The 27,197-nt window shown below is 53.1% G+C and overlaps 2 protein-coding genes across 4 annotated transcripts in view; one reads left to right on the top strand and one right to left on the bottom strand.

Moving 5' to 3' along the window:
* The window catches only part of Ptpa (protein phosphatase 2 phosphatase activator), a 27,333-nt gene extending 13,467 nt beyond the window's left edge, over positions 1 to 13,866 (bottom strand). The window contains exons 1-5 of one of the 2 annotated variants that reach the window (XM_078048396.1): positions 13,722 to 13,866; positions 12,684 to 12,826; positions 7,847 to 7,944; positions 5,553 to 5,639; positions 1,060 to 1,185 (exon numbers count right to left, since the gene is read on the bottom strand). In XM_078048396.1, coding sequence (XP_077904522.1) covers positions 1,060 to 1,185; positions 5,553 to 5,639; positions 7,847 to 7,944; positions 12,684 to 12,826; positions 13,722 to 13,810 — 543 coding nt within the window. In that variant the 5' untranslated portion in view covers positions 13,811 to 13,866. The remainder of the gene's footprint in view (positions 1 to 1,059; positions 1,186 to 5,552; positions 5,640 to 7,846; positions 7,945 to 12,683; positions 12,827 to 13,721) is intronic. The other variant, XM_005321066.5, reaches the window with a different exon arrangement.
* On the top strand, positions 13,347 to 27,197 carry Crat (carnitine O-acetyltransferase). Of its 2 annotated transcripts, XM_013356669.4 has the most exons (15): positions 13,347 to 13,582; positions 15,402 to 15,539; positions 16,237 to 16,500; positions 19,542 to 19,660; positions 20,874 to 20,927; positions 21,458 to 21,623; positions 21,914 to 22,088; positions 22,717 to 22,895; positions 23,607 to 23,707; positions 24,061 to 24,180; positions 24,339 to 24,461; positions 24,551 to 24,686; positions 25,031 to 25,093; positions 25,790 to 25,927; positions 26,390 to 27,197. In XM_013356669.4, exons 2-15 carry the CDS (start codon positions 15,513 to 15,515, stop codon positions 26,603 to 26,605), a joined length of 1,881 nt encoding a protein of 626 aa, XP_013212123.1. In that variant the 5' UTR covers positions 13,347 to 13,582; positions 15,402 to 15,512; the 3' UTR covers positions 26,606 to 27,197. The 2 variants fall into 2 exon arrangements, with proteins under 2 accessions (XP_013212123.1, XP_005321122.1); XM_005321065.4 differs by lacking the exon at positions 15,402 to 15,539 and having other exon boundaries at positions 13,348 to 13,582.

The raw sequence follows: 27,197 nt of genomic DNA, 5'->3' as shown, positions 1-27,197 counted from the left end.
TGGCGCACATCTGTAATCCCAGCAGCTGGGGAGGCTGAGGAAGGAGAACTGCAACTTAGCAAGGCCATTTCTCAAAAAATTAAAAAAGGGCTGGGGAAAGGGCTCAGGGACAAAGCGCCGCAGGTGCAATCCCAATACCAAGCAAACACTTTAGATGGGCTGCTCAGGTCTCTCTCCACCCCTCCCCACCCTCAGAAGAAGTCTTGCTGGAAGAGCCTCCTGTGCACTGTCCAGGGTGCTCCTCACGCAAATGCAAGCAACACAGACATGGACTTTATTTCCTCTTTCTCACCATCTGCACCACTACACGGGCTCTTCCTTCACTTGACATTAAGTCACAGATTCCCTTCCAATGAGCTCCCTGCACAGTGTCCTTATTCTTCTTTATAGCTGCATGGTACTCCATGGTGTGGGTGGCCCAGTATTGGATACATCTCGATGGGTACTTGGGATATTTCCTATCTGCTGCCAATACCAACATAACTTAACAAGCAGCCTCCTGGCTGGGTATTTAGCTCAGTGGTAGAGCACTAACTCAGCAATTAGGAGATCCTGGGTTCCATCCCTAGCACCACAAAAAAACAAATAATTAAGTAAAAAAGTAAGCTTGTTCATGAGATCATGTAACCACAGTAGCAGTTCCCAGAACATATCTGGGACATACGGTAAACACATTTGCAATTTGAGAAATGGAACTGCCATTTTAACAAATTCCCTATGACTTTTTTTTTTTTTTTTTTTTTTTTTTTTTTTTAAAGAGAGAATGAGGGGCAGGGGACAGAGAGAGAGAGAGAGAATTTTAACATTTATTTATTTTTTCTTAGTTCTCGGCGGACACAACATCTTTGTTGGTATGTGGTGCTGCTGAGGATCGAACCCGGGCCGCACGCATGCTAGGCGAGCGTGCTACCGCTTGAGCCACATCCCCAGCCCCCCCCTATGACTTTTATGTGCCCGAAAACTTGAAATGCCTGCTCCACACACGTAGGCCCTTCTCCCTCCAGTGCCAGAACCAGCCTCCCACCGGCCCACCCCACGTCTGTGCTGTGGCAGCCTTACCTCATCGAGCTTGGCATACCAGGTCCTGTAGGCCTTGTTCCCAAATCGAGAGGGCTGGTCCACCGGAGGGGTCTCATCAATCCACCTGTCGAGTGTGTTGAGAAGGGCCACCAGCTTCTCAATGGCCTGCACGGTGAAAGAGAGGTACCAAGTCAGTGACCTGTGGCCCTAGGCCAGAGCAACCGAGGGAAGTCCCAACTGCTGCTAGATGGTGACACCTCACCATGGCACCTTCTGATCATCCTCCTTGCTGACCCCCTTTCTTCCCAACTATCCTGAAGATGAAGGAGGGTCATGGGTGCAAGGGGCAGTGGAGCTTTAGAGAGGGACCAGCACTAGGCCAATGGGAAGGAATGGATGGTTCAGCACTCTTTCTATGGAGGGCTGCTGGACAAGCACAAGTCCGGCCCTGAGCTTTGCTAAAATATAGTTTATTGTGGCCTTCCATAAGGACACCTTCCCTCCCAGAATACAGAAGTGTGAAAGGAAGGAAATGAAAGTGGGGAGTGGCCTGCCATTCACAAACGATCCACATCTCAACATGCCCTCTGCTCTTTTTTTTTCAAATGTATTTTTTAGTTGTCAATGTGCCTTTATTTTATTTATATGTGGTGCTGAGAATCGAAACCCAGTGCCTCACACATGCTAAGCAAGTGCTCTACCCCTGAGCCCCAGCCTATCCCCCTCTGCTCTTTTTATACTTTGTCTTTTCCCATGTTTAGCACGAACTCTGATGGCAGATGGGCCTGTATTCAAATCTTAGCCAAAACACTACTGAGCTGCTGCAACTATAGTTGTGAGCCTCCATTTCTTCATCTCAAGTCCAGGAACAAGTGTTCCTACGGTGCACAGTGCCCACACAGGGTGGCGGGGTGACTGATGCACATGTGGACTTGAGACCCAGAGGAACCTCTTCCCACATCAGCACAAATTGAATGTTATGATGCCCCTACTGAGTGGGCACATCCCACTGCACAGGGCATGGCAATTGATCTGGCAATTCCTTGCTACTAAATGTCTGGGCCGTTTCCAATTGTTTCACACCACAGACCACACTATGGTGAACGATCTTCGACTCAACCTCCATGGAAATGCTGGACCATCACATGCAACGCCCACCTCAACACCTTTCCTTCAAAAGATAGGGACCAGGGAGTGGAAACGGTGCCACGGAGACGGGAGGCATGAGTGCACAAACATCACTCAGAAAAGAAATCTGGGCAGCTAGAGACTGTGGCTTGGAGGAGCTGGCCAGAACTGAAGGCAGGAGGGAGAGAGCACACAAAGGCAATCCCAAGCCAGGCAGATCCTACCTGTGTCTGCAGGAACGAATGGCATCAGGAGAAACCTCAAGGAAACCCTGGCAATAGCTAGGAACCAGCAGGGCAATGCCCACAGAAAAACCAGTGTCTTAAAGGCAAAGTCAGTTTGCAGCTGTGTGCAGGGCTGCTATTGTGAGTGGAGATGCCAACGGCTATTGTCTCCCTGTAGTGGGGGGACTTTGGCCAATGAAATACGGGCTAGTCTGCAGCCCCAGCTGTGTCCAGTCAGGAAGCACCAACCACGATACAGGCAATGTGCCGGGCTGTGCAGCCCGTTCCCCTCAGCTCCCTTGTATCTGTTCTCGGCACATGGGGGAAAGGAAGAGAACTCTCCCTTTAATACCTGGCTGAGGCAGATTGCTAGGGTGGCATAAAGCTGCCTTGCTGAACCATGACAGCAAATGCTGCCACAGCCTGGCTTTGTGAAGAACCAGGTCACCAGGAACTGCTCATGAGCACAGCCCAAACCAGACCCCATGCGGCAACCAGGGCTCAAGAAGGGTGATAAAGGAAGCCTGGCTCCAGGAAGCACAGCCTCCCTGGAGGTCCCTCCAGGCCCCGGCTTCCCTGGGCACTGAAGGAGACCAAGGCGTGGCTCCAGGAAGCAGGAGCCAGGCCCCAGCTGCCAGTTCAGCTGGGTCAATGAATGATTAAAAGGTTCCCAGCTCCTCTTCCTGGAGAGGGCTTTTTAAATGCAGAAGCTGCCTCCACAGCGTAGTCTGTGGAGGGAAGAGTGAAGGAGGTGGGGGACTATGAGCTGGATTCCCTTTGAAGCACCAAGAATAACCTGAGGGCCCTCCTTCTGCCTGGAGCAGGGCTTCCTTTATGGATTTCATGGACCAGGAAAACCTCCCCTAAAACTCTTATCAGCAGCCATCATCTCATCGTGCCCCCTTAGCATGTTAGAAAAACAAACAACAAAAATAAACCTCCTATCCACTATCACCTTTATTTTAGAAAAATAAAAAAAATAATAACTCCCAAAGAGTAGGACAGGCATCTAAAATAAAATCTATCTTTTAAATCTAAAGTACAATCTAAATCTAATATAAAAGCTTCTAATCACAGGCTGACACCCAGGCTGTTCTCGGCTTCAGTGTGCGGAAGCTGTAGCCAGGTCATTCTGCCTGTGCTGGAGCAGCAGCCACCATCTGTGAGGAAGGAGCCAGAGCTGAGAGGACGAGGCAGCTCAGCAGTTGCGCAGGGCAGGTGGAAGGAGGAGAGGCCACAAGCCATGCACAGTTCCTCTGCTACCCTGCAGGCTGGGGGCAGAAGCCGAGAGACCGCTGGAGACCAAATTAGTCATCTCTGCTCAGAGCCAGGCCAGCACTGGGATGAACCCAGGTCAGAAAGACCCCAGATGAAGCAATAGCATAAACATTAGTACCCAGTAAAACCTATCGAGAACACTAGCAAGAGAGCAGCAAGGGCCTGTAGTCCGTGTCAGGCACGGTAGGTGGGGAAAAACCCTGCACGAGATTTCAGGGGCCCCTCCCTGGGGTCATACACACATACATCTGTTGTCTCTTCTCACCATACAGATGAGGACACCAAGAATCAAAAAGGGCAAGGTCACTAGGTTTGGAAGTGGTGCAATAGCAATCCCTGTTAGCCTGACTCCAGAACCCCAGCACATAAACAATGCCACATCCTGCCAAAAGAACAGCTCTTACATTAAGACAATGCCTGGCGTGGTGGCCGTTTCCCACATACCCTCAGGAGCAGCTGAGGAACCAGAAAGGGATTGATTGGGAGCTAAGTATCTGCTGGGGTAATTATGACATTCCCCTTTAATTAGCCCCTCCATATTCCTGGCCCACTGAGCAAGATGAGCAACTTCCCCACAGGCTCAAGGAGGAACCTTTTCTCCTGCCAGTCACCTGTGCCCTGAGCCACAGCCCAGGAAGAACCAACCTAAAAGCCACTGGTGGGCTGGCTCCCAAAGGAAGGCTACCTATTTGCACCCAGCACAGGCCTAGCTCCCCCAAGAGGACAGGAACAAGTCCTGGGCCACTGAGTAGCTAGAGAGGGCCCAAGAAGAGGTACTCCACCAGGGACACGGTATGAGGGCCGAGTGGGCAATGTCAGCCTTGGAAGGTGAAGAAACTGGGCCAGGGCAAGCCAGCCCTTACCCAACAGGCCCCAGGCTACGGCTGGGTAGGCCAAAGCATTGAGAGAGGACATTAGGCTCTGGTGGCAGAGATAAGAGGTTCACAGTGGCTCTAGGCCAACTAGAACATGAACCCAAGAGGCCACTGAAGGCCTAGGACGTAGCCCTGGTAGATGGCACTGCCACAGTGAACAGTCTGCAAAATACGCCCTCCCACAGGTTCTGTCTGCCCACAGTTCCTGACCAGCCCGAACAAACAAATCTGCCTGTGGAACCACCAGAAAGCACCACTGAGCAGTGCAAACCAAACACCAACCAAACAACTGCATTTGACCTCTGCTTCACATTTCCCCTTCTAAGAATGAAACCTCAGGAAATTGGCCCACAGGTCTGTGTGTCAGCTGTGATCAGAGCAGCAGTGTCCAGGGACACAACCTTAACCCTCAAGTCAGGGCTGTTTAAATAAACAAGGGCTGGGCGGATGAGGCAGTCACTCAGTGGCAGTGCCTAGAGGTGTGCCAAGAGGCACTGAGGGAAAGGTCAGCTTTTTTGATAGGGTTACACACATTTCAATAAGTGATCTCTCCAGGGAGCACATTTACTTCTTTTGTCCTTTATTTTAGTTTCAAAAGTTATATTAAAATGCCAGGTAATCCCTGGGGTTCAATTTCCAGGACCAAAACCAGCAAAAATGCAGGTATAAACTGGACGAAGAATTACAGGTGAGGCGGTCACACCTGTGATCCCAGTGGCTTGGGAGGTGAGGCAGGAGAACTTTTGAGTTCAAAGCCAAAACCTCAGCACCTTAGCAGGGCCCTAAGCAACTTAGCAAGGCCTTGTCTCAAAATAAAAAATAAAAAGGGCTGGGATATAGCTCAGTGGTAAAGTGCCCCTGGTTCAATCCCTGCTACCAAAACAAAACAAAACAAATCTGTGTATTGGCCTTGATTCCAGTTATAAATTTTCATCTCCTCAGACATAAAATGTTAGAGCTATGGACAGCAGAACAAACCACGTATCTGGCGAGCAGCCAGGGTGGCACAGCAGCAGGCTCCGCCTACCTCAGAGACTCTGTACTCAAAGGTCAGCTTCTTCCCCTTCACGCCTTCGTTGAGGGTGAGGATGAATCCAATGTAGTCAGCGTAGGCCTAGCAAACAGAGGAGAGGGCGTCAGACCCCACCTCCACCCACACTGCTCTGGCTCCCAAACCCATGGGAGGGCTCAACACATAATGTCACATACTCAGTAAAGCTGGCAGTTCCCAAGTACAATGACACCTGGTTCTAGTTATGTTCACTGAATGCTTGCTGTCGATGCCAGTGGCTTTCCTGCACAACACCACCATGAGGGGGACACTACTGCTGTCCCCACTTCACAGATGAGGAAACCAAGACTTCCAGTGGAGGAGTGCTTTGCCCAAGATGTTCCAGGACCAAGACCTCACCAGAGCCAGCCAGCCCAACTCCATAGCAGAGTACCTGGGTGCCTGACCACTGTGCTACACTCTAGGACTCCAGGGAAGACCTCCAAGGGTCCTTCCCCATCATCTTCCAGATGTCCTCCTGCTGCACACAAGCCAGGGTGTCTGGCTGCAGTGCAGAGGCTCTGCTTCCAGGAGCTGTGTTCTGCCTACAGCCAGGTCCCTGGCACATGCAACCCCAGCTTCCCGCTGGACCCCTCCTCAGAGCCAGGCTGGAATGCACATGGGAACCAGACATTCCTACACCAGACACTCCTGTCAGCTCATACCAGCTGATGAGATGAGCTGGGTGCAAAAGAGTTGGCTGTATCTATAACTATGAAAGCGGTGAAGAAGCCTCTCAAACACGAAAATAACTTTTTCTCAACTGCTGAGGTTAGGGATGGCTCTGAGACCTCAGGTATCAGCTCCCATGCTAGAAGGCAAGGGGAGCAAGGGAGGTAAGAGGCAAGAGAGCAGGCACACCCTGAACCCCTCTATTTATTGGGGAAAGGACATTGGATAGAAAGTTCTACCCAAATAAGAGATTGGGTTTCAAAGGGTGGAGACTTGCTCGGTGATGTCTTGTGGTCAGCAGATTGACATCTTGGCAAATCATGCCCATCTCAGGTGCTGTGTGGGATCACAGGCAGAGCAAAAGGAAAGGCACACATACATTGCAGAGCCCAATCAGGCAGCAACGTCAGACCAGTCCCCTCATATCACTCAAATGCGCAGAGCTCACACACAGCCCATGAATGGCTCATGACAATGTGTTCACTCACTGCCTCACAGGGATCCTGGGGATCCCAATACACAAGCAGGTGAAAGTAGAGAAGCAGGTTTCAATGGCTCCCAGAGGACAGCTGACAATGCCTGGAGACATTTTTGGTGCTAACAATTGGGTAAAAAGGTGCTGCTAGCATTCAATGGGTAGAGCGGACCACGCCTGGGACAGCCACCTGCAATAATTCTCTGCCCCAAAATGTCCACGGTGGAGATTGAGAAACTCTGAGGCAGGGAAGCTGGAGATAAAAGGACTCAAACTCAGTTTTCTGGGCAGCTGGAGAGGCCAAGGTGTTTATCCAGGGAAGACTCAGAACACTGAGAGGCAGACATGTGAAGGAAGAGCCATAGGCTGGTGACCCCTGACCCCACCAAGACAAGGCACAGGAGCTGCAGGGTCTGGGCTCAACGCAGCAGAGCAGATCCCAGTCCTCAGAGAATCTGCCAGGCACACAAGGGCCCCTGGCCTGCCCGCCTGCATGAATGACAAACACTCTCTATCCCAGCTGACCAGATCAGGTGTAGGAGCTTAATAGAAGCTGGGCCCAAGGCCTTCCCTAAGAATTCAAAATGGGCTTTGTTTTTCTCAGTCCCCATCTTTCCACAGCTGGACCAGAAGCCTGGCATGTACAAGCTATTTTCTTTTTGCCACTATTTGAGCTGAGCAGCAGAGAAACCCTGAACCCTGTCTGCCCACAGTCCCTAGCTATTTTTAGGCTCAGCCATGTCCCTGGCCAAAGTGAACATGAAACAGCCTTTTCTATCTCTGACGCACTGGATCCCAGTGACAGATATTATTCAGAATATTCACGTTCAGCCAGTACAACAATATTCAGGGCCATGGTCTATGACAACCAGAGTAGAATTCTCTAGGGCTACCAGGGACCTAGCTCTGAGACTTCCTGATCCAGCATCTCTGAAGGCTGCCCCTGAGGGCAAGGGACAGTCAGCAACCTTGCCATTCCTCTCCCTTACTTCTGACAACTCAGGCTCCAAGAATAAGAAAGGCCAAGATACTCATGGCCTCAGTCATGCCTAGAAAACCCTGTCTATGAAGAGGCCCAACCTCTCTCCCAGTTCTAACTCTACAGTACAGACACCATGGGTACCTGAGAACGCTTCCATTTGCCCATGTCTGGAACTGTGTGGATCTCCTTTTTCGGAATGATGAAGTTCTGAGCGCCTGAAGGGGTCTCCTCTGAAGAATCTTTATAAAGATAATGAAATGGCAAATAGGTAATTAGAATCCCTCCCCCACTACATACATACACATGCGTGCTCACTGTTATTTCTCTTTTCTAAACCAAGACTCTAACACCTGACCCTAGCAGAGCCAGACATGCACTTCCAGGACAAAGAAATAACTTATTAAGCCAAACCCACGAGCCTCCTGCCTTCCTCACTCTGCAAAGATAAAAGGCGAGGTGATCCTAGCAACCTGGGAGGTTGAGGTAGGAGAATAATTAGTTTGAGGCCAGCCTAGACAACTCAGCAAGGCCCTGTCTTAAAAAAAAAAAGACTAGCTGGGCACGCTTATAATCCCAGTGGCTTAGGAAGTTGAGGCAGGAGGATCACAAGTTCAAAGCCAGATCAGCAAAAGTGAGGCGCTGAGCAACTCAGTAAGACTCTCTAAATAAAATACAAAATAGGGCTGGGGATGAGGCTTTAGTAGCCATGGCCTGGCCTCCCACTGCCTAACTGGAGTTAGAAAAATAAAACCAAGTTGATACACAGGCAATTTAATGATGGAAAAGAGAAACTCAAATTGCAAACAACATTAGGAAAAAACCCACCAACTCCCAAATAAGCAGAGACCAGTAAATTACCAGTGAGCCCTTTTCCCAAATAGGGCTGGTGGATTAAAACAACTGGCCCTGGACTGGGGAAGGGGAAAGATAGGAACTTTCCTGCATTGTATCAGCAGGAGAGGCAGTCAGTAGGACCCGCTCAGTGGCACTTTGCTGTCTCCTCAAAAGCCAACTCAAGCAGTACCCATGGGACCAACAGCTCCTTACAGCAACCTTCCCTTCAGATGCACTTGTCAAAGAGACTGAGGAACACACAAAGGCACTTACTGCACTGAAAAAAACTTGGAAATAACCCAAATATCAATCAATAAGGTGATGGGTAAACAAGGATATGACCACATAATGGAAATATTCAAAGCTTTTAAAAGGAAGAAAATCTATATTATGGGCCTAGGAAAGGCAGCCTAGATATTAAAAAGTAAAGAGAAAATTGCAGTATGTGGGCTGGGGCTATGGCTCAGTGGTAGAGTGCTTGCCTTGAAGCACAGGTGAGGAGGCACTGGGTTTGATCCTCAGCACCACATATAAATAAATAAATAGATAGAAAGATAGATAGATATTGTGTCCATCTATAGCTAAAAATATTTAAAAAAAAAAGAAAATTTGCAGCATGTTATATTTAGCATGATCTCATTTTCATAAAAACATTTACACATCCTAACATAAATAACACACACACATATTAGTATATGAATCGAAAAAAACCTAAAGGGTTAAACACCAAAGTTACCAATAGTCGCATCTAGGAGATGCGATATAAAGGATTTCCATTTTCTAAGTTACATATTATGGGGTTTTTTTTGGGGGGGAGGGGCATTCCCCCCCCAGGGAAAATCCCAGCCCTTTTTTGCATTTTACTTAGAGACTGGGTCTTATTGAATTGCTTAGAGCCTTGCTAGACTGGGTCTTATTGAATTGCTTAGAGCCTTGCTAAGTTGCTGAGGCTGGCTCTGAACTCACAATCCTCCTGCTTCAGCCTCCTGAGCCACTGGGATTACAAGCATGCACTACTGTGCCTGGCCTACATATTACTTTTAAAAACAAGCATACAGCACTTTTGTAATCCAAAAAAAGCCACAATTTTAAATAGAAATTTGTATTTTCAGAGGTTGGGGGAAGGAAAACAGGGGAGCACAATGTGCCAAACCAGAGGCACACCTCACACTAAGCCACAGAACACCCTCCGCTTTGGGACGTTGAGAAACATGAGCTGCAAATCTTCATTCAGAATTCCAAAATCCAAAGATGTCTGGAAACCCAAAGGTTTTCTGTTTTTTTTAAATGAGTTTACCACAAGCTCAGTTGGAACAAAACTTAAGGAGATATGAGGACACTTAGAGGCTTTGTGTGGCCCACTTGGTGAGGGGATTCATACATTTTGTGGAAATAACCATTTGGTTTGGGGTACAGCTTTCTTAAACATGAGAAACTGAATGCCAAAGCACAGCTTGCAGCAGGATTGGTGAGGGGATGCAGGCCCAGACCCACGACTGGAGAGGGCAGTGAGCTGCTGGCGCTTCCTTCAGAGACACGGCCCTTGAGAAGAGGGCTACCACTCAACACAGCATGAATCCCCCTTCTAAGATCCAGCTGCAAGTACCTGCATGAAGGGATGGGGAACTAGGAAGGTTCTGGAACATGTGACATTTGGGAGAATAGACCCTGCCTGGAGAGGCCCTGAGGAAAGGAAAAGTGCCAGGAGATTTGGAGACCTGAGGGGGAAGGACAGAGAACCCAAGAACAAGAAGACAAGCCTTGCAGCCTCTGCCTAACTCAAGTCAAACCAGGGCCCCAGGAAAAGACCAGCTCTTCCTCCTCCCACCTGTCCTGTAAGCTTGTTTCCCAGAGCCCCAAACTGAGGCCCCGCACAACTAGCAAATTGCTACTTTAAGTATGATGCCAAATAAAAAGTTTTGTAGGCTAGGCTGGTAACCCAGGTTTCTATGGGAAATGTGTTCCACCTTCAACCAACCAACTTGCAAGCCATCTTTGGGAATTGAGCCTTTGTAGACTTTCTCGGCAAGAAATAGCCCTCCTGGCTGTTTCACAGGGAGGAAGGAGCCTGGCCCCATCTCCACCAGCAAAGGCTACCTTTAGCAGACGCAATGAAAGGCACCACTGGTGAAACGCCCGGACCCTAAATTTAAAACACAAGCTTTCTGTGGGCACAGTGGCACACACCTGTAATCCAGCAGCTCTGGAGACTGAGGCAGGAAGATTTAGAGTTCAAAGCCAGCCTCAGCACTTTAACAAGTCTCTAAGCAACTCAGCGAGAACCTGTCTCTAAATAAAATATTAGAAAAAGGTGGGGATGTGGATCAGTGGTTAAGTGCCCCTGGGTTCAGTCCCCAGTACCAAAAAACGAAAGACTTAAAGAAGTGTGATGAATGAGGGATCTCTCTCCAGGCCCTGAATGAAAGAGGACAAAGGGGACGGTGAATCCCCTATGACCTCAAGAGTACAAGATGGCAAGCAACATCTAGGGTTTTTAGAGATGTTCCTAAAAAGCCCCCAGGAGCATAGTGGATTATCATCCAGCATTTGGGAACAGGTCTACATGTTCAACCGGTCCAAGTCTGAGAAGCTTATCAGCATCAGCGTTCACTGACTACCCACCGTAGTGAGTTTTTTGCTCAGTCTTTTGACTGAACACACATTACTCCCTGAAGAAAGCGCAGTATCCTCATTTTAACAGACAACTGAGGCTCACAGAGACTGTGACTTGCCAGGCCAGAGCCAGGACTATGTGATTCCAAACTCCCAAGTTTTCACCCCTGCACTAAGCAGAAATTCTTTCCGCTTGATCCAGAAACTCCTGTTTCAAGCTTCAAAAAGGGCAACCTCCAAGAACCTGGATCTCTCTAGGAGCCATAGATAACCTCCTGAGCCATCCTGTCTAAGTCCACAGGTTCTCTTCCCCCACCATCTTCAGAGACACATACATCTCACTGACAATTCTGGTTGCTTCATGTCTCATATCTCCTGCTGTCATGCCCAGAAAACCCGGAGTGATATCTCATATCTCCAGCCGTCATCGCTAGATGACCAAAAAGAATATCTCAGCTCCTAATGCCATCACCAGAACTTATAAGGGCACATGTCCACAGAGGGTTTTGTATAAATTAATGTCTTTTTTTGAATTTCCTAACAGACAAACCAGCACTCTGCTCATCTATTTGGGGAAGCAGAGAGGATACCTCCTCTGATTTTCAAAATTTCTTCCTGAGACCTTCCCAGGGACCAAAAACATGTGTGGCAGGACATACAGAATATCAAATGCCTTCAGAACATTAGTTGTGTTTGGATTACCTATTTGCTTCTGTTAGACTTCTAAGTTACCTATGGCCTGTCCTTCTCAGTTAAGGGTAGAGTCAGCCAACAGCCTTCTCCAGGTGAGGGATGGACAGAAGGGCCTTCCCTAGATCCCTCCGGATCTCTGTAAGGAGAGGTTTTTCCTAGGCTTCCCTAGCGCGGTCCCTCATCTCCATCCCAGTTATTTGAGATTAACTAAAAAGAGGCCAAGGTGTAAATAAAAGTTACAGTAGGTGACGCCATAGACTCTCAGCTCCTGGCACAACCAGCCTTTTTAAATTAGTGGTTTAGACACCAAGGACAGTTTCTCTCAATAAATTCCCAGACACTGAAACCCCGGTGCCCTGCCTCCAAGGAGAGAGGGAAGGAGGACGAGAGACAGCAGGGCGCGGGGAGGCTGAGACGGGGCAGGCAGGCCCAGGCCATCGAACAGGGCCCCACAAAGAAAGCGGCGGCCCGAACCCCTTCCGCCCCGATCCGCGGCAACTTTCCCCCCAGGCCCGGAGCTCGCTTAAGCACGCGCTGCCCAAATGCGGGGAAGACCGCCTCCGCTGGCCCCGCGCTGCGTCCCGGGCTCCGCGTCCCGGTTGTGCCGCACCCGCGGCCCTGGGGACCCCCGACTCCCGTCCTAACTGGACCCCCAACTCCTGTGTCCCCTGAGCCCCCGACTCCCGGCCTCTCTGGCTCCCCAAATCCTGTCCCCCTGGGTCCCGACCTCGTCCTGCTGGAACCCCCGACTCCGGTCTCCGCCGGGTGCACCCCGGCTTTCGCGCCCCGCTTCCCCGCCTCCCGGGCCCGTCGCCACACCCCGGCGGCCCCGGCCTACCTGGCGGCGGCTGCCGCTCGCCCTCAGCCATCTTCTCCCGCCAGCGGCCGGCCGGCGCCCGCGGTGCCCCCTCGCCTGGCACGCCGCACCTGCCCTCCGCTGCGCGGGCTCCGAGGTCCGGAAGAGGAGCGAGCGCCGGGCAGCTACAGCCGAAAGCCGAGAACTGCAGTCACCGCCGCGCCGACGGCCGCCATGCCGGTGCGGGGCGCGCGGGGAGCATGCCCACTAACGGCCGGCTCGCGGCGTCCGCGCCGGCGGGGGCGGCGGCCATGTCCGTGCGGGGCGCCACGGAGCATGCGCGCCAACGGCCGCCAACGGCCAACCGCCGCGGCAAGCACCGCCGGCAGCCATGTCTCTGAGGGGCAGCGGGCGGCAGCCATGTCTCTGCGGGGCGAGTCCGCCGGCCATCTTGGTGCGTGAGGCCGCGCCGAGCCCGAGTACCCCGGAGGACAGGACTCCGTCGACATGGCTGCGCCTCCCTGCCACGCGCGAGCGGCTCCCCGGGACGCCAGGCGGTCGTGGGGAAGCGCACCGCCGACCCCGCCTGCCCGCCCCACGCCCGGAGCGCCGCCGGCCGCCCGCCCGCCCGCGCCTGGGCCCGACCGCTAGCTGCGCCCGCCCCGCCCCGCCGCTCGCGGCCGGCCAGCCTGGGGCCGCGGCCGCCCGAGGCCCCGCCCGAGAGCCCTCCTCCCGGGCCGCCAGCCCGCCGCGGGCCCGGTGGGTGGGCGCGGGGCCGCCTTCACTGCGGGCGGCGGCTACGCGGCGACCTTGGCCCCGGAGCCCTAGCGGGGACCCACACTGCCCGCTGCGGAGCGGACTTTGCCCAGCGCGGGGGGCGGAGCGCACCGAGTGTCGGTGCCGGCACCGCAGAGATGTTAGCCTTCGCCGCCAGGACCGTGGTGAGTGCGGCTGCGCCCGGCCCGTAGGGCCCGGCACCGGGCGGGAGGCCGGTCGGGGTCGGCTGGGCCGAGGAGGAAGCGGAGGGGCAAGGGCAGAGGCGAGAGCGAACCCGCGTCCCGGGCGCGCAGTGACAGCCACCTGCAAAAGTCGGCGGAGACCTTGGCTTCAGGCAGCACCCTGAGACCTGGAGCCAAGCTGGGAGGGACCGGGAACGTGCAGCCCCGCATTCGCTCCCCCGGTTACGGTGACTGGCACCTGTCGCAGGAGCTCAGACTGAGCCGCCCTTGCGCAGGCCTGAGTCACTTCTCCAGTTCTACAGTTGGTCCGTCTCCTTGTGTGTATCACATGCCCCCTCCCTCGGGATTTGTGTGTAGCTAGACAAACTCGTTGGAGGCATGAAGCTGAGCTGCACACGAAGTCCTTGGACTGGTAGGGGACAGCAAGTGGCAGTCCCATGCCCTTTCTCCCCACCAGCCCACTTCCCCAATCTGTCCACAGCCACCCTATTCTCCCCGGAAGGCAGCCCAGATATTGTTATCCTGATATGGATTCCTTCCCTTTTTGAGGGGTGCCGGGGTGGTGGAGGCCGGTACTGGGGATTGAACTCAGGGACACTCTACCACTGAGCCACATCCTCAGCCCTATTTTGTGTTTTATTTAGAGACAGGGTCTCACTGATTTGCTTAGAGCCTCCCTTTGCTGAGGCTGGCTTTGAACTCCCGATTCCTCCTGTCTCAGCCTCCCCAGCTGCTGGGCTTATTATAGGCATGTGCTGGCTGGGTTCCTTTCCTTTTTGATCCAAGCATTTCTCTGCTTGGTTCTTTCCCAGACAGATAACTCCAGGCCAGTGGCTGAAGGTACACATTGGAACTCAGACTTAAAGAGACTCTTCAAGGTGTTCCAGCACCTGAGTCTCCACCTCACCATTTCCATTGCAAGAAATCTGTGCTTTGTCCCACAGAGGGCCTCTAAGTCATCCTCCATACTGGCCTGATCACTCTACTGCTGGGGAAACTGAGGCAAGGGGGGACTTGGCCAGTCCCCCTGGATCTGTTGATTCAAATTTACCCTAATTCCAAAGCCAGTGTCATTTTGTTTATTTTTTAATATATTTTTTAGTTGTGGTTGGACACAATATCTTTACTTCATTTATTCATTTTTATGTGGTGCTGAGGATCGAACCCAGCGCCTCCCAAGTGCTAGGCAAGTGCTTTACCGTTGAGCCACATCCCCAGCCCATTTTGTTTATTTTAAATAACAAAAGTTCTCCACTTTCCACCCCCAGCAGAACTAGCCACAGTGAGGAAGAAACACCAGACATTGGTAGAGGGGTGGTGCAGAAGGGTCTCATTAGTCCAGGAGAGAAATGGGATGGATGGGGCTCTTGGCAGCCACTACCCACTGGTGACTGGTGTCTCTCACTTGCATCAATCCCAATTTCAGTACTGATTTCAGAGCTGCTATGACTCAGTAGCCCGGCAGTTTCTGCCCTCCAGCCAAGTTTTCCCACATCAAAAAGATCTACATAGATTTTTGACAGGTGGATTTTTAAATACGTCTTGGTCTGCCTCCCTGGCACTGGGCCCATCCTGAGAAGAAAGGAAAAATACTTAAAGATTTAATGCTACTCCATTGCCCACTACCGGCAACCCATTCACCTGCTCCCCATTCCTCCACTTGAGGAAGCTGGGGAGGGTGGAGCAGGTGCTTCAGTCTGGCAGCTTTATCTGTCAGTGTCTCAATCCCAGATGCCACCATAGTCATCACCATTACCATCTTGCCTCTCCCCTGAATCTTGGCTCTTGTCTTTTTTTCCAGCCCGGGCAGGTGGCTGCCTCTTGGTAGGTTCTGCTCACCCACTTGGTAGCACAGTTAGGCTTAGAGATCCAGCCAAGGCAGACAGACAGGGCTCAGAACCTCAGTCTTGCCATGGAAGACGGGCAGCAGAGAGAAAAGGTATGGAATGGAGCTTCTGCCGCTTGCCTGCCACCAGCCAGCAGCCTGGGACCCTCCTGTCTCTCTTTCTGCCACCTCCAGAGTCTCCTGGACTCCTCTGTGTATCTTTCTCACATTTTTTTACCACCTCTCACCTTCTACGCCAGGCCACTCAGCTCTCGCCACTGCACTGCCCTATTACCCCGTACTCCCACCCCTCAGGCAGGAGAAATCCTGAGGCCAAGGCCTCACCCAGGGGTGCTCTCAATGTCTGGCTCTCTAATTTTCTTCTCCCTTCTATTTCTCAACCTGGAAAGGGTGGGAGAAAGGAAAGTGGGAACCACAGAGAGGGGGCTGTCAGCTCTCTGCTGCTGATTCATCTTCACAGAGCAAGAAGGCTGGGCCTGTACATCCAGACAGCAGGGAGGCCCTTTACCTCTACCATTCCAACAGCACCTTTCATCCTGACTGGGGTCCCTGGAGCCTTGCCAGGATCAGTGGCCACACCTACCCCCCTCCATCCCTGCGTGTAGCTGCAGGTCCCTGGGAGGTGGGGACACCTGTAGCTCAAGGGTTGGGAGACCAGGGCAGGCACCATCCATGAGGCCATCTCTGCCTTCAGGGGTGGACACATAAGCACCTACCTAGGACTGCAACTTTGGGAGATTCAGGTGCTCAGAGCCTGCAAGAGAATAAGCAGGTCTTCTGCTGCCCACAGGTGAAGCCCCTGGGCCTCCTCAGGCCCTCGTCCCTGGTGAAGGTTTCCAGCCGCTTCAAGACACACCAAGATGCTCTGCCGAGGCTGCCTGTGCCCCCACTTCAGCAGTCCCTGGACCATTACCTCAAGGCACTGCAGCCCATTGTGAGTGAGGAGGAGTGGGCCCAAACCAAGCAGCTGGTGGATGAATTTCAGACCTCTGGGGGCGTAGGGGAACGCCTGCAGAAGGGACTGGAACGCAGGGCCAAGAAGACCGAGAACTGGGTAAGTGCGATGGTAGGCTGCACTGGTCCCCAGCTCCCAGAGCTCTGGGTCCTCCTGAGCACCCCTCACTGTGGCCTCTTGCCAACAACACACCCAGAGTCTTCACTTATTTGCAATGTAGAGTTTGCTGAGCCCTTACCTGGGCCTGACACTAGCAGATGCTGAGTGGGCAAGAAAGACCTGGTAACCAGCCTCTCAGATCTGACACTGACAAAGTGCAGAGAGGAGGGAAAGGTGGTAAACAGGATGCAGGTCAGTGTGTGAGGTCATTTCAGGCAGGGAAATTCCATGGAAATAAAAGGTGGTAAGGGCTGGCATATGGCTCAGTGGGAGAGCCCTTGCCTGGCATGCCTGAGGCCCTGGGTTCCAAAAGAACTACAAAAGAAAGACGATGATGCAAGTGTGGCCTGATGAATGGCATCATCTTCATATTGGGTGAGCAGGGAGAGCTGTAGGAAGAGGAACTGCTCTAAGACTGTAGGGCAGAGGTGACAACAGCCTGGGACACAGCCTGGAGTGGAGTGAAGAGCAGGGCAAGTCAGGTAGAAGGAACATGGACTTGAGCTCAGTGGGATAGTCTTGGACAGGAAATATGCCTGCCAGGGGTCAGTTGCCCTGTTCTGCAGCTGCACTGTCATGTGTGTTTGGAGTGGCACATGACTGTACTGGTGCCTGTGCCTTCCTCTATATTATTCTTTTTTTTACATTTTAGTTTTCGGCAGACACATCTTTGTATGTGGTGCTGAGGATCGAACCCAGGCCGCACCCATGCTAGGGGAGCGCGCTACCGCTTGAGCCACATCCCTAGCCCCTATATTGTTCTTATACTTCAACATAAAGATAGAGAAGGTGATCCCAGCTGTTGGGAGGGAGGCAAGCTTGAGAGCAGAGGCAGTGGGAGGCTGGCACTTGCCCCCAGGGAGATGCTGGTGGCCTCAGCCTGGTATTGCAGGAAGAAGGGGGAGTCATGAGGTCCAGGGTGGTTTGGATGGCAGTATCACTGGTACTTAACTGATGGGTGGGGGTGTAGTCCCAATCCTGAGCAGCTAGGGGCAGGAATGGATAGGACCAAGGAAGAAGCTGATTGGGACAGAACCAGTGCTAGATTCTGTTCCTGTGAAGTACAGCTGTCCTTCAGTATCCATAGGGGATCCACTCCAGGACCCTGTGCATTCCAAAATCTGAGGATACTCAAGTCCTTTATAGGAAAGGGTTTAGTATTTGCATAGGACCAATGAAGGTTCTCCTGGGTACTATAAGTCACCTCTAGATAACTTACAACTCTAAATACAATGTAAATGTTATGTAAATTTTGTTATACTGTGTAGCTTAGGAAATAAAGGCAAGAAAACAAGTCTGTACTTGTTCAGTACAAACATAGATTTTTCTTCAAATATTCTCCATACTGCGGTGTTGGATCTGTGAACATAGAACCTGCAGATTCAGAGGGCCAACTGCACTGTGAGGTGGGAGGTGTAGAAACTGGCCCAGGGATCATCAGAGGTGAGAGGCAGGTGGGAGTTGGTGCAGGGGCAGCATTTACTGAGGCTTGGCAGGTCAAGGCCTTGGATTCTGGAGTCAGGGTTTGGCCCTGGTAGGACCTTGGAGGGCCTGGAGTCCACTGGTTCTCCAATTGTGTTAGCCAGGGACTCCTTCAACCCAAAGCTTCTGGCTCAAGGAGTAGGGCCTGTACACTCAGAGCTCCTGAAGCAGTTTTGATGCCACCTAACAGGATCTCACGGGGCCATACCAGCAGGTTTTTCCTGTCTCTTAAGATGCAGCCCAAGGCTCTGAGATCCCTGGGAGAGTGCAGACCCCTGACTGTGAGGGAGCTTCTGTCTGTCCCTCCCTATACATAAAGCACACCAAGGCCCAGAGAGGTAGACCAAAGCCCAGAGCCTCACAGCAGCTCTCAGGAGGCACTGTGCTACACAGGAAGACCTGCGTGACTCAGGAGTCCAGTCCTTAGGCTGTGAGTCAGTGACAGCAGTCACCCAGTATTCGTCCTAAGGCAAGTCACCTCCCCTTTCCCTCTTGCCAAGGATCCAAGGCAAGTGGCCTGGTGCCATAGGCCATCAGTTCCTCAAGGGGAGTAAGTATTGAGAAAGTACCTCCTGATACTGCTTGGAATGGGACAAGGGTGCACAGGGGGTGGCCTAGGTCTCCAGGGTCTGAGGAATCTGCAGAGAGGTGCACAGTGGTGGAGGCAGTGTGTGCTGGAGAGGGGTTGTAATCAGCACAGAATTCTCAGGGACACCTTGGACGGTCACCTAGGAGTGTCCACATCATCAAGATAGCCTTTAATACCATGCCCATGGCCAGTCCCCAGAGAGACCCCCCACACCCCCAGGGCAGAGGATAGATCTTAAGGACATGTCATCCATATCTTGTCACTAACACAGTAATTACCCTTCCTCTCTGGTCAAGATTGCTCTGACCTTGAGATCAAAGTTTATTTTCTGGTCTGACACCAAGAAAACTGAGGCTACTGAGAAGGACAGGACCTGTGAGCTGTCCTGACACCAAATCCCTGTCTTAGAAAACCTCTCAGCTGGGGATGGTCAAACACTCATTCACTGAGCCAGGTGTGATGGGACACACCTAAAATCCCAGCTACTTAGGAAGCTGAGTCAGGAGGATCACAATTTTGAGACCAGCCTTGGCAACTCAGTGAGAACCTGTCTCAAAATAAAATTTTAATAAAGGGCTGGGGATGCAGTTCAGTGGGAGAGTGCTCCCACAGTATGTCAGAGGCCCTGGGTTCAATCTCAGCACCACACACACACCAAAAAAAAATCATTTACCTTCCTGCCACCCTACCACCCCAGGTTTCCTCCCTGGCAGTGCTAATTGCCCAGGCTAAGGGGAAGATGGTAGGTTTAAGGAGGTGTGGAGGGTTTCTGAACCTCAGCATTCACTTGGAAAATCTGGGCTGCAGATATGGGGCAGAGGGCATGGGGCCAGCCAGGTCCCTGGCCCTGGGGAGAAAGGGTATCAGGTGCCCATCCCCCTCTCCTAACCAGACTCTGGTCCTCTTCCAGCTGTCTGAGTGGTGGCTCAAGACAGCCTATCTCCAGTTCCGCCAGCCTGTGGTCATCTGCTCCAGCCCTGGAGTTGTGCTGCCCAAGCAGGACTTTGTGGATCTACAGGGTCAGCTCCGGTGAGTGGCGGGGGCTGGGGTGGGGCAGGGACGTAGCAGCAGGGCTGTGCAGTTTTCAGCACCCCCAAGCCCCAAGTCTAAGCCCCAGGAGATTGGAAGGACCCAACCCTGATCTTATATCCCTACAAACAGACTTGTAAAGTGGGGAGCATCCTCCCTATTCTACAGATAGGGAAACTGAGGCTCAGAGCAATAAAGGGACTTGCCCAAGACCACTAATCAGGATAAGAGGCAGGGCCTCCAGGGTCAGAGATCCAAACCTGGGACTGAGTCCACTCCTTCCCAATCTCCTGAGCTGGCCACAGGGGTGACCTTTGTACACAGTCCCCTTTTCCACATTCGGCATGTCACCTGCCCTGGCCCACGTTCCAGTCCTTACCAGAGATAAAAATACCAGCAATAGGGATCTCCTGCTCAAGAGCCAGCCACTCGATGCTGCCACTTGCTTCTTTTAAAGAGCCAGGAGGGTGTGGCCCCATGCAGAGCACTTGCCTCACATACTCAGGGCTCTGGGTTTCAATCTCCACACCACAAAAAAGGACCAGAGCACTTGGGGAAGGGCTGGAACTCAGACCTAGGAACCCTAGCCAGTGGTGCGCATGTTGAGGCCACTGCAGGCCCCAGGTATAGGGGCTGGTGGGTGTGGGCTAGGAAACCCCTCTTCATAAGCCCAGATGACCCAGGGAGGAAGGCCAAGTTGAGACCAGTGGCCCAGGGAGGACACAGAGTCTCAGAGAGGGGAAGGGACCTAGCAGAGGGGACACCATGAGCTACTGCCCTTTCTTCCACACACACATCCTCAGGTCCCTCCATGCCTGATACTTCACAGCATATGTCCTCTCCTGGCCCCAGCCTGTGGTTCAGGACCTCAGACCCTTGGTGGGTGGACCTGATGCCACTGACCATTAATGCCATTGATTAGCACCTAAGTCCTGCCAGGCCATAGGCCACCAACTTCTCCCTGAGCCCTGCTGATGGCCTTCCTCTAGAGAGTGAGGAAGAAAGCTCTCAGAAGAGCCTCTCGTGGAGGGGCTCAGAGATCCCTGCCCGAGCCCCCAGTTTTCTGTAAGCAGTGGGAGAGGTGGGGAGAGGGAATCGGTAGGTTACCTTGGCTAGGCCTCCCCCTCCCCCACCAGGTGATCTTGCCCAATCCCACGTGTCCTGGGCCTCCCTCAGTGTCCACACAGTTTCACATCTCTAACCAATCCTCCAGGTTCGCTGCCAAACTAATCGAGGGTGTGTTGGACTTCAAGGCCATGATTGACAAGTGAGCATCTCTACCCCGACCCTGTCCCACTCCTGCTCAGGCCTGCACCCCTCACCCAATGTGTCAGCTTGGGTGCTAGGCAGGCCCAGAGGCCAGTCATTTTCACTTCCTGTTGACCTAGCCTCGGTGGGGGTTAGAGACTGCACATTCTGGAGATTAGAATGTTTAGGTCCTCCTCACTCCAGCCACTGGCACCACCAGGTAACCTTGCCCCATCCCAGAAAGAGGACCCCAGAGATTGACTTGCTACCTCATATCTCCTGTAGCAAACCGAAGCCCAGAAAGTGGGAGGGAGGGAATTTCCAGATGACTCATAAATGGGACCCTTGGGCAGGAGTAATACAGGCCTCCTGACCCTTGCCCAGCTCTGATGGCCCCTGTTGATGCTGAGGGTGAGTAGGGATACAGGGGTTCCTGGCCCTGAGTGAGCTCCCACTTGGCTGGCCCAGCCCCTAACAGATTCCTGTCCACCTTGGCCGCCTCCCTGTTTACTTGCCCAGTAACCCCTCAATGTTCCCCTTCCCCCACAGTGAGACCCTGCCTGTGGAGTATCTGGGGGGAAAGCCACTGTGCATGAACCAGTACTATCAGATCCTGTCCTCCTGCCGAGTGCCGGGCCCCAAGCAGGACTCAGTTGTCAACTTCTTAAAGACCAAGAAGCCACCCATGCACATCACTGTGGTGCACAACTACCAGGTGGGTGTCCCTGCCACAGCCCTGCCCTGCAGCAGGAGGCAGCTTCCCAACACAGATGCTCACCAGCCCGGGAACTCCATGCCCTGGCCAGGAGGGGCTGTGGGCCTGCCCAGCCTGAGGAGGGCAATCTGAGGATCTCCTTCCTCTCTTCCCCTGAGCCTGACTCCATCCTCTCAGGTGGGCCCTGGGACAGCACTGGCTGTGACCTCCAAGCTGCCAAAAGGAGGCTGGGAGGTGGGTCAGGACGGTTCTTGCTCCAAATCCCCCAGCCCCTGCCTCTGTCTGCACAGTTCTTTGAGTTGGACGTGTACCACAGCGACGGAACACCCCTCACCTCGGATCAGATCTTTGTGCAGCTAGAGAAGATCTGGAACTCATCTCTGCAAGCCAATAAGGAGCCCGTGGGCATCCTCACATCCAACCATCGCAACACATGGGCCAAAGCCTACAATACCCTCATCAAAGGTGCCTCCAGGGTGGGGCCCACACTGAGGCCATACTTCAGGCCTCTTTGCACAGTGAGCAGGACCAGCACCAGGCTGGGGCAGCCACATGTCTCACTGGATCCTCTCAACTCAGAGTGTCGTTGGCCCATTTATAGATGAGGAAACTGAGGCTTGGTTTGGTTAGGCTGGTTTCTCTCTGTTAAGTAACGGGTTGGGATCAGAGTCCAAGTCTTCTGCTGCAGAGCCTGCCTTTCACTCCATATTCCCTCTATCCCCGTAGGTCCCGCTAAGGCTCCAAATCCATATTGGTCAAGGCATCATCATAGAGCCAGACCACCCACTCTGGATCCTTGATGCAACATTAGTCCCCTGGTGTGACCCTGGGCTTCCACTTCCAGTGTCCACAGTGGTCAGGTGTTTGGCCCTGCCCTTCAGGGAGGGTACAGGGGAAGACTGAAGTGCCTTGTTGGGGGTGAAGTTCCAAACATGCACCCAGCACTCAGTGAATGTCCTGGAATCCCCCAATCAGGGAACTGCCCACTCCCAAACGGGTGCAAACAGGCCAGAAGATCTCCAGGCAGGAAGCCATAGGTCATGGGACTTAATCCTGTCTCCCCACCCCCACTTCCCCCTTCCACTACCCACAGACAAGGTGAACCGGGAGTCCGTGCGCTCCATCCAGAGGAGCATCTTCACCGTGTGCCTGGACAGGCCTGTGCCCAGGGTCTCAGAAGATGTCTACCGTAACCATGTGGCTGGCCAAATGCTGCACGGGGGCGGCAGCAAGCTCAACAGTGGCAACCGCTGGTTTGACAAGACACTGCAGGTGAGGACTTGGCAGGGCCATGACCCCCAAACACCTACCCAAAGCTGGTCCACTGTGGCTAGGGACTTCCTGCCCCTCTGGATCTGGCATTCCTAGCCTCCCACTTATAAAGCAGAGATGAAGCCAGTAGGCTGGACGCCGTGCCACCATAATTACCAGGCAGCCAACCTGTCATTATCAGACCTGCACACTACTGTCAGCCCCAGAACAGCGCTTGGGCTCATCAGAGATCCTGGAATCTGCGGGGTCGGGCAGGCGGTACAGGCTTGGGCACAACTTTTCCTCCCTGCGCCTTTAACATGGTGGGGGCAGGGGGCTGGGGACGTGGCTCAAGCGGTAGCGCGCTTGCCTGGCATGCATGTGGCCCCGGGTTCGATCCTCAGCACCACATACAAACAAAGATGTTGTGTCCGCCAAAAACTAAAAAAAATAAATATTTTAAAAAAAAAAAACATGGTGGGGGCAGAATTCTCCGGGGCGGGGGGGCTTTCTAGGCTTAGCTGAGCTGTGCTGAGCATGAGATGGGCTTCGGACAGCCTGGGCTGGCAGAGCCAGGGTACCCTACGAGTGTTAGTTGTCATTAATAACAGAAACAGCACAACCCCTTGAGATGACTTCAGAGAGGCCCTTCCCATGAGACCTACCTGGAGTGCCTGGGACAGGAACCACCCTCCTGACCTGGGCCTGACAGAGTCCCTTCTCCCCCTACAGTTCATTGTGGCAGAAGATGGCTCCTGTGGCCTGGTTTATGAACATGCAGCAGCGGAGGGACCACCCATTGTTGCCCTTCTGGACCATGTCATCGAGTACACGTGAGTAAGGTCACACTCTGATTTCCCAGTTCCTGATGTAGGAACTTTGGGGATTGTTACTCTCCTTTTCACCTGGGAATCTACTTCAAAGGGAGCAGGCAGAGGAAATGGTTCTTAGAGCCAGCTGGAACTCTGGCTCCCGACTTCCTGCTGTGTGGCCTTGGACAAGTCTCTTGTGTCCCTACATTTAGCAGCGTGGAAGCTGGCGCAAAGGCAGTTTTCTGAAGAGCAAATTTGAGTGTCCCTGAACTGGTTCCCCATCTTCAGGGACCCATCCGCTCTACTCCAGTCCCAGGGACACACTCAGGCTCTGGGGCACCAGCATGAGCCTGAGCCCCCAATGTCCCATGCAGGAAGAAGCCGGAGCTCGTGCGGTCCCCCATGGTGCCTCTGCCCATGCCCAGGAAGCTGCGGTTCAATATCACCCCTGAGATCAAGAACGACATTGAGAAGGCCAAGCAGAACCTTGGCATGTAGGTCTTGCAGGGACAAGGCCAACAAGCCTTCAAGCCCAAGGCTCCATGTAGGCCTGTCCCGGCACCTGTCCCTGTGCTCTGGGTCCCTCCCTGGGGTTGGCAGGGGCTGCTGGGTACCTGCTTCTCACCTGTTCCTCCTGTGTCCCCCTTCCCAGAATGATCCAGGACCTGGACATCACAGTGATGGTGTTCCACCACTTTGGAAAGGACTTCCCCAAGTCAGAGAAGCTGAGCCCTGATGCCTTCATCCAGATGGCCCTACAGCTGGCCTACTACAGGTGTGCCTACCTCCTATTTGCGAAGAAAGGAGAGATCTGGGAACGGGGTGCAACCTTTCAGGGTGGGCTTAGAAATGTCTCGCACCCAGGATCTACGGGCAGGCGTGTGCCACATATGAAAGTGCCTCCCTGCGCATGTTTCACCTGGGACGCACTGACACCATCCGCTCAGCCTCTATGGACTCACTGGCCTTCGTCAAGGCTATTGATGACTCCAGTGTGACGGTGAGAGATCTAGCAAGGGCTGGTGAGCTGGACTCGAGCCATCTCCTTTCCTGTTCACTCTGCCATCACACATGGATAGCGCATGTGTGGTCTTCCAGCCCTATGGTGGGCAATGGGAATCCAACAGAAGAAGAAGCATGGATTTAGTTCTGAGCTTTCTGATAGTCAGAGGAAAAGGGAGCCATCCCTACGTTGGGGCCTTGGGGGCTAGGGACTGAAGAGATAGCAGTACTCGGCTCTGAAGGAGCTGGGAACGTAGTGCTGGGTAGATAGTGGGCTACGAAGTAGGGGAGAAAGAGGGAAGGGACAGTGCTTCAGCTCTCCCTGACCTTCACACCCACCAGGAACATCAGAAGGTGGAGCTACTGCGGAAAGCTGTGCAAGCCCACCGAGCCTACACTGACAGGGTGAGTGAGCCCAGTGTATCACCACTTATTGTCCCTTAACATCCCCCACCTGTCTGTCCATCTTTCTTCTCATCCCTCATTACATGGCTGCTAACCTTTCACTAGAAGCACTCCTTCCCTGAGCTCTGGAACACCCAGAGCAATAGCCCCATTTTGAAGCTGGGAATCTAAGGGGGACCTGGTAACTGCCCTCATCCCAGTTCCAGAGTTAGCACGGGCCCCTGGGTGTTGTGGAATGCTGAGGGTGTCCATGGTTCAGCAACAATGCGTTTCCTGCTTTCCAGTAGCTTGGGCTACAGCCAGGGAGCTAATGGTCTAGGTGCCCATCCTAGCTGTGGCACCTGTTTGTGCCATACACTGCTCACATCACATGCAGCTGTCATCTAGATCTTACTGCTTTCTGCCACAGATGGAAGACACTGAGGCTCCAGAACCTAAGGATTTGTTAAGGTCCCACAGCCTGGACGGGGCTGAGCTGCCCACCTCCAGGGCTCATGCTTTTAAATCCCACATTGTCCTGCCTCCTGGCCAGATCTCTGTCCCTCCCTGGGACTTAATTTCCTCATCTGGAAATTTCCTCTCCTGCCTGGATACTTTGATGTCTTGGTTCCCAAGGACTAGTGGCTGGAAGGGGCAGTGCTACCGTAGCCTTCTCCTGCTCCTGGCCCTCACCTGCTCCTGACATCTTCCCCACAGGCCATCCGTGGAGAAGCCTTTGACCGGCACCTGCTGGGCCTGAAGCTGCAGGCCATCGAGGACCTAGTGAGCATGCCTGACATCTTCATGGACACCTCCTATGCCATCGCCATGCACTTCAACCTCTCCACCAGCCAGGTGGGCCACTGCCAAAGCCTTGAGTCCCCAAGGAAGTGGGGACAGGGGCAACACTGCAGCCTAGGCAGGCTGAGGTAGTGTCAGAGCTCCTTAAGAAAACTGGCTTCCTTCACTCACTGGTCAGATAGAAACACCTGATCTGGGTCAACCTGTGCTAGATGCTGGGCTAGCAGGGGACAGAGCACCATGCCTGCTCCCCTCTGTGGCAAGTGCTGGGGGTCGGGAGGGCAAAGGAGGGAGCAGCTACAATCCCCCACACCCAGGAAATGCCTAGGAAGGCTCCCCAGAGGAGATGACTGCACCTTGGAGAACGAGAGGGAGTCCCCCTCTGCTGGAGATAAGGAAAGGGTGTCTGCAGCAGAGCAGGGTGGGAGCAGACAGAAGAGAAGACAGGCTGGTGCCCCCTCACGGTTGGAGGCAAACCATGGACCAGGGATGAGAGCTTTGATCTCCTATCCCCAGGTCCCTGCCAAGACAGACTGCGTCATGTTCTTTGGGCCTGTGGTCCCTGATGGCTACGGCATCTGCTATAACCCCATGGAGGCCCATATCAACTTCTCTGTGTCTGCCTACAACAGCTGTGCTGAGACCAATGCTGCCCGCATGGCACACTACCTGGAGAGGGCACTCCTGGACATGCGTACCCTACTTCAGAACCACCCCCGGGCCAAACTCTAAGCCTTGTGCTCAGGCCTGCTAGTGCCATAGCCAATCCCATCTGGGGATAGCCACCCTCCAGGGCTCAATTCCTTTGCTTCCTCTGCCCTTGGCCCCAGGATCTGAACACATCTTCTTGGGGGTCCTACAGGCTCAACAAAGTGCCTTCTGTGAGCTGGGGCTCAGTTCAGAAGCTGAGCAGGACCTAAGGCGCAGGCCTCCAGTGAATCATTCCCTGGAGAAGGGATCCACTCTAGCCCAGCACTTACCATACTAGGAGACTAGAAAGAGCTCCGTTTCTTTCCTAGCTCAGCTCTGGCTAGTCCTTGCTATCTGCATAGCCAGGCCAGGGTCTGTACTCTGAACTTCAAGCTCTCAAGGACCTGAAGACAAAGGATGATCTGGAGCTGAGGAGCCAGGGAGCAAGGTTTCCTGGTCAAGGGGACCCCCTGAGGTACCATCAACAACACGGTTGCTATGGTCTTTTTGGATAAGGTGACTCATGAGCCCTGGCCCTCTTGCTTCCACACAGCATGATCCCTGAACCACTTCACAGTTGTAAAACACAAGCACACCAGGTAATTAATTAATAAAGGGAAAATGTGCTGGCAAA

The sequence above is a fragment of the Ictidomys tridecemlineatus genome, chromosome 4 (genome assembly GCF_052094955.1).
Source record: "Ictidomys tridecemlineatus isolate mIctTri1 chromosome 4, mIctTri1.hap1, whole genome shotgun sequence".
Taxonomy (NCBI): domain Eukaryota; kingdom Metazoa; phylum Chordata; class Mammalia; order Rodentia; family Sciuridae; genus Ictidomys; species Ictidomys tridecemlineatus.
Note: the sequence above shows the minus strand (reverse complement) of the source record. Positions and strands in the feature narration are given on the sequence as shown.

Coding starts and splice junctions, on each gene's coding strand:
- Crat (XM_013356669.4), top strand. CDS start 15,513: ATGGAAGACGGGCAGCAGAGAGAAAAG. Junction 23,708..24,060: donor GACCATGTCATCGAGTACAC/GTGAGTAAGGTC, acceptor TGTCCCATGCAG/GAAGAAGCCGGAGCTCGTGC. Junction 25,928..26,389: donor TCAACCTCTCCACCAGCCAG/GTGGGCCACTGC, acceptor TCCTATCCCCAG/GTCCCTGCCAAGACAGACTG.